Source organism: Chiloscyllium plagiosum, chromosome 13, assembly GCF_004010195.1.
Source record: "Chiloscyllium plagiosum isolate BGI_BamShark_2017 chromosome 13, ASM401019v2, whole genome shotgun sequence".
NCBI classification, from domain to species: Eukaryota; Metazoa; Chordata; class Chondrichthyes; order Orectolobiformes; family Hemiscylliidae; genus Chiloscyllium; species Chiloscyllium plagiosum.
In genome coordinates, this window is record NC_057722.1 from 66,068,741 (window position 1) to 66,075,283 (window position 6,543).

Here is a 6,543-nt window from a genome sequence, read left to right on the forward strand (position 1 = left end):
GAGGGGGAATTACAATGCTATTAGGCAAGAACTGGGGTGTCTAAATTGGGAACAGATATAGGATAGTGAAGAAGGCGTTTGGTATGCTTTCCTTTATTGGTCAGAGTATTGAGTGCAGGAGTTGGGAAGTCATGTTGCGGCTGTACAGGACATTGGTTAGGCCATTGTTGGAATATTGCGTGCAATTCTGGCCTCCTTCCTATCGGAAAGATGTTGTGAAACTTGAAAGGGTTCCGAAAAGATTTACAAGAATGTTGCCAGAGTTGGAGAATGTGAGCTACAGGGAGAGGCTGAACAGGCTGGGGCTTTTTTCCCTGGAGCATCGGAGGCTGAGGGGAGACCTTATAGAGGTTTACAAAATTATGAGGGGCATGGATAGGATAAATAGACAAAGTCTTTTCCCTGGGGTCAGGGGGGCCAGAACTAGAGGCCATAGGTTTAGGGTGAGAGGGGAAAGATATAAAGGAGACCTAAAGGGCAACTTTGTCATGCAGAGGGTGGTACATGTATGGAATGAGCTGCCAGAGGATGTGGTGGAGGCTGGTACAATTGCAACATTTAAGAGGCATTTGGATGGGTATATGAATAGGAAGGGTTTGGACGGATATGGGCCGGGTGCTGGCAGGTGGGACTAGATTGGGTTGGGATATCTGGTCGGCATGAACGGGTTGGACCGAAGGGTCTGTTTCCATGCTGTACATCTCTATGACTCTATGACCCACATTAACCATGGCTAATCGATCTAGTCTGCCCATCCCTGTGTAATACAGGGCAATTTAGAATGGACAATCCAAATAACTTACACATCTTTGGACTGTAGGAGGAGACAGGAGCACCTGAAGGTAACCCCGGCAGACATAAGGAGAATGTGCAAACTCCACACAGACAGTCACCTGAGGCTGGAATTGAGTCTGGGTCTCTGGCGCTGTGAGGCAGCAGTACTAACTACTGACACATGTACCATTCTGAAAATTGTACCCAGGCAAGTTCTTGAACCTTTGCCTGCAAGGTTTAAAGTCTGAGATTTACCAATTGAGCTAGCAGGTCCCTTGAATCTTTAATGCTTTTCTAAGATAATCTCGCAGTCTCCTAAATGTCAATGAGTATATGTTCAACCTGCTTGGCTTTTCTTCTAAACCAGACTATGTGGTCCTTATTATCTTGCTGATTATAGGAGAGTGCTGTACGTAACTCAACTGCTGTGTTTCCCAAAATGTCTGCATTTCAAAAGCACTCAATTGGGGTATCCAAGGTTAAGTAAAGGCACTAGAGAAAACAAAGTCTTTTCTTTCACTGTGTTGAATTGATGGTTTATTAAGTAGCTTCCAATAGGTAGAAGGACATGGGCAATATGGTAGATCTCTGTGGCTTGGCCTCATTAGGAATCCTGAAGGCCATGTTTTTCAGCTTATTGTGGACAGCAACAAGTTATTCACAAGTCTATTAAAAGTCCAACAATTGGAACATTTGTATTGGAACATTTGTACAGGTCCCCTCTCAAAGACTTAACAGCAGATTTGGAACTGCAAACATCTGCATTTGCTCAATGCCAACTTTTATTTGTGTTGGAAGCTTGGATCTGCCAATATCAAATTATTTATTTTCTTTTAAGTATTCATGGAATGACGACATTGTTGACTGGGCCAGGGTGGTGAGCAGCGTTATTAATATGACTTCATAGAACTATATAAAAATCACACATCTCTTATGATGTTTTAATTGCGGAATAATATTACCATTTTTTTACTCTCCCCAGCAAAAGCATCGTCTACGTATAGTCGTCCCACAGCCTTGTCCATGTTGTTGTTGACATAGTTTGCACACTTTCTCCACACTGCACTCTCTGATGTTGTTCCATAAAGAGCCTGCATGATGCAAAATAAAAGAGAAACATGAGGTAAAACATTTATATTTGAAAGGCTGATTTCACTAGGCTGTGTTAACCTGAACAAAACTGCTGCCAACTCGGTGTAGGAACCCAAAATGGAGTAGAATCAAATCAGAAACAAATTCTTCCCCTATGAGTGTACCAAGTTATTTGAAGAGGATGTAGTTGTGAGAAATGCTGACAGTATGTCTTTCCATTTTAAACTAGTTTGGGTACATTTTGATTTTCTGAGAAAGACCAAAATGACTGATAGCGAATTGACAGAACATTTTACATTTCTCCTAGTAGTACTTTTGTTGAAAAACGTGCTGAGAATGTGTAGTTCTGTTTATAAACTTCACACTTTTAATACTGTTAACATTTATCACTATCAATTTCTGTGTTAACAATTCCCATTCAGTTTTGCAATGTCAACAATCATGGTGTAGTTTCAGGTTCTGAACTCTAGATGTCACTGTGGATAGCATTTCTGTCGATTTTCTCCCAATTTGGCTATTGGTGTAACAGCTGCCAATGCACCAAAACACAATGGTAGTGTCACTGAGGTAATTAACATGAATCCTGGTGCTGGAAGCCAACACCAACTCTTCCCATATGCGTATGTGTGGAGCCAATGGCACTGGAGGAATCATCAGCAACTCTTATTGTTGTTGTGCTCCTCCAGCCCGGAGGACTCAACATTGAGTTCTCCAATTTCAAATAACCTCCCTTCCCTTCTCCTGACTCTATTTCCAGCACCTACCTCTCCCTTTCATTCCTCCCTTCCTCTCGCTATCAACTGGATTCATTCCTCCTATCAACCAAACAGGTTGCACCCTCGACATGTGTTCACCTACCCCTACCTGACCCACACCACTGCTCTGTCCACCCAAAACCCAGCCCCAACCCCTTTATCTGCAGCTCCCCTCATACCCGCCCCCAGTCCTGAAGAAGGGTTACACCTTCTTCAAAAGTACAGAGTTGGGACATCCAAGGTTACGTAAAGGCACTCCAGAAGGGCAAGTCTTTTCTTTCATTGGATTGTTAAAAAAGTAGCTTCCAATTGGTAGAGGGACAGGGGCAATATGATAGGTCTCTGTAGCTTGGCCTCATTAGGAATTCTGATAGCCCTGTTTTTCAGCCTATTATTGACAGCAACAAGTCTTTTAAAAATTCGACAATTGGAACACTTGTACAGGTCCTCTCTCAAAGACATAACAGCAGACTTGGAACTGCAAACATCTGTATTTGATCAATGCCAACTTTTATTTGTGCTGGGAACTTGGATCTTCCAATACCAAATTATTTATTTTCTTTTTAACTATTCATGGGATGTGAACATTGCTGACTGGACCTGCATTTGTGTCCATGAAAAGGTGGTTGTGAGCAGCCTTAGTAATATGACTTCATAGAACTATTTAAAAAACACACATCTCTTATGATGTTTTAATTGAGGAATAATATTACCATTTTTTTACTCTCCCCAACAAAAGCATAGTCTATGTATAGTCGTCCCACAGCTTTGTCCATGTTGCTGTTGACATCGTTTGCACACTTTCTCCACACTGCACTCTCTGATGTGTTCCACAAAGAACAACATAAAGGAACGTGGACTCCTCCAACTCCTGATGCTGCCTGGCCTATTGTGTTCTTCCAGCCTCCTGCTTGTCTACCTTGGATTCCAGCATCTACAGAGTTTTTTGTCTCTAATCCTACCTCAATGCCCCTCTCCCCTGTCCAGCACCCTGCTGACCCCACTCGGTGCTTCTTCTCACTACCCCACTTGCTTACCCTGGAGGCAATGAATAGCAGGGTAGTACAGGCATAAATGAGGAGGAACCTGGGAGGTGTAGGGAGTGCAGCGGGAATGTCTTGGAGATGGTATAGTGAGCAAATAATGATCCCAGTGGCTCAGTGAATAGCACCGCTATCTCACAGTGCCATGACCCCAGGTTCGATTTAAGCTTTGGGTGAACCCCCGTCTGTGTGGAATTTGAAAGTTCTCCATGTGTCTGCATGGGTTTTCAGTGGGTGCTCTAGTTTTGTCCCAAAGATGTGCAGGACAGGTGGATTGAGGTCGGAGTCGAAAAGTGTTTTGCTGGAAAAGCACAGCCGGTCAGGCAGCATCCAAGGTGCAGGCATAAGCCCTTCATCAGGAATGTAGGTGGAGGGGGAAGGGGTCTGAGAGATAAATAGAACAGTGGGGGTGGGGCTGGGAGGAGGCTAGCTGGAAAGGTGATAGGTAGATGGAAATGGCAGGGGGGGTTGTGACGGTGATAGGTCAAAGGGGAAGGTGGAGCACATGGGTGGGAAGGAAGATGAACAGGTAGGACAATTCAAGAGGGTGGTGTCGAGTTGGAAGGTTGGATCTGGGATAAGGCGGGGCTTGGATTTGGTGGTGGAAGAGGCCCAGGACTTGCGTCTCCTTGGCGGCATCGACATCAATTTCACCAGTTTCCTCATGACCCCTCACCCTACCTTATCCCAGATCCAACCTTCTAAATCGGCACCGTCCTCTTGAACTGTCCATCTTCCTTCCCATCTATCCACTCCACACTCCTCTCTGACTTATCACCATCAACCCCCCATCTCCCCCCATGCTTTCCTGATGAAGGGCTTATGCCCGAAACATTATCTCTCCTGCTCCTTGGATGCTGCCTGACCTGCTGTGCTTTTCCGGCACCACACTTTTCGACTCTGATCTCCAGCATCTGCAGTTCTCACTTTCTTTCAGGTTAGGTGGATTGGTCATGCTAAATTGGCCATAGTGTCCAGGAAAGTATAGGTTAGATGGATTAACCATGGCACATCCGGGGCTACAGGGATGTGGTGGCTCTGGGTGGGATGCTGTTTGAAGGGTTAGTGTAGGGCCGAATAGCCTCTTTCTGCACTGGAGGGTTATCTGTGATCCAAACAAGGGTTTCAGCTGATTTTTAAACATTTGAAAGACATTAATTTTCTTACTCCTGTTCTTTGATGCAGACAGCTGGCTGTGGAGGTGCTGGCAGTGACATCACAGGCACTGAGGCCACATGGACAGTAAGTGCACCCCCTGGTGTGTATGTGTGGTGGCACTAAATGCAACCTTCCTTTGCCACTGTGCACATAAAAGAACCAATTACATTCATCAACTAATTATGTTGCAGGTAAAGCTGTGAACAGCTTACGAGTATTTAAAAGATATCTCGGTCCCACCTTCCGGAACGCTGCTCTTGTCTCCTTGTAGGCAGAGCTCAGACTACCCACAAGATCCATCACTTGCCTCCATATAATGTAGTTTTGAAGGACCCTGCAGATTACATAAGCCAATTTTGTTATGAATCAGATACTGGACTACAATTTCATTGCTACCAGAAACCATTCAATGTTTCACTCAACTGGCTATTCCTCATTTGAGAGTTCAGACTATAATGAATGGCATATCACCTTTTAGACGAACCATTACAAATAAACGTGAAATCTGTCCTTAATTGACGTGCATATACAACATATTCCGATATGAATCCCTATATCTGTGACCTCCTTGATTCCATAATATTTGAGCACACTGTGGCATTCAGCTCCGGCCTCTTGTGCAGCTCCTATCTTCTTCAGTTCCTTTCTCATATTTCAAAAGTGTAATATGCTCATTAAAAAAATCTTTGTTTATATACAAGGTCAGAAATGCAGTTCACTTCTGTATGGTTGCACATCAAATAAACAAACAAAAACATTGAATTTGACTCTGTTCACAAAACCAAAGACCACTCTTATACATACATATATTTGAGACACTGGGAGAGCCTGAAAACTAAACGGACCCCCATTTATCTTCAGCAGGAAGACTTCAGATGGTGGTCTTTCCCCACTGTGCCTTGGTAGCAGCTGCCCCAAGCTTTAGTGTGTCCCTCAGCACACTGTCATGGACTACATATCTATTTGCAACACTCAGTTGGAGTCAACTTCTTGTTCTGGAAGACCACCAAGTTTCAGGCAAACCAAAGAGCATCTTTCACTGAATTGATAGTCTTCCAAGTGCAGTCGATGTTTGTCTCAGTGTGCGTCCCAGGGAACAGACCGTAGAGGTCAGAGTCCCACGTGATGGAACTGCTTGGGATGAACCTTAATAAAAACAATTGCACCTTCCTCCAGAATTTCTTTGCAAAGGCAGATTCCAGAAGGAGATGTGTGACAGTCTCAACCCCACTGCAGCTGCTTTGAGGGTAGCGTGTGGTGGCATAGACCAATCAGGTGTACATGAAGGATCTGACAGATTGTGCTCTCCTCGTCACCAGCCAAATTACGTCTTGATGTTTGTTGGAAAGTTCTGGTGACGAGGCATTCTGCCAAATGACTGAGCCATTCTGCTCAGGATACCACGAGACAGGATCTACCCTCTCCTTTTCCCTCAACATCTGGAGGACACTACTTGCTGACTACTTCCTGATGGAATGTGGGCAAAGGTGATTTTCTTTGAAAGTTTCTCCAAGGAGGACAAGCATAATGGAACGATCCAACTATTTGGATATTCTGCAGCAGCGAGGCTATCCTTCACAACACTGGAAGCAGGTAGGACCTCAGTATGATTAGATTAGATTTTTTTTTTAGATTAGATTACAGTGTGGAAACAGGCCCTTCGGCCCAACAAGTCCACACCGACCCGCCGAAGCGAAACCCACCCATACCCCTACATTTAC

General features: G+C 44.4%; 1 protein-coding gene across 4 annotated transcripts in view; it reads right to left on the reverse strand.

The window, feature by feature from the left end:
• LOC122556163 (neprilysin-like) overlaps positions 1 to 6,543 on the reverse strand; it is a 174,924-nt gene that overhangs the window by 47,698 nt on the left and 120,683 nt on the right. For all 4 annotated transcript variants that reach the window (XM_043702673.1, XM_043702676.1, XM_043702674.1 and 1 more), the window contains exons 12-13: positions 5,063 to 5,156; positions 1,737 to 1,865 (exon numbers count right to left, since the gene is read on the reverse strand). In XM_043702673.1, coding sequence (XP_043558608.1) covers positions 1,737 to 1,865; positions 5,063 to 5,156 — 223 coding nt within the window. The remainder of the gene's footprint in view (positions 1 to 1,736; positions 1,866 to 5,062; positions 5,157 to 6,543) is intronic.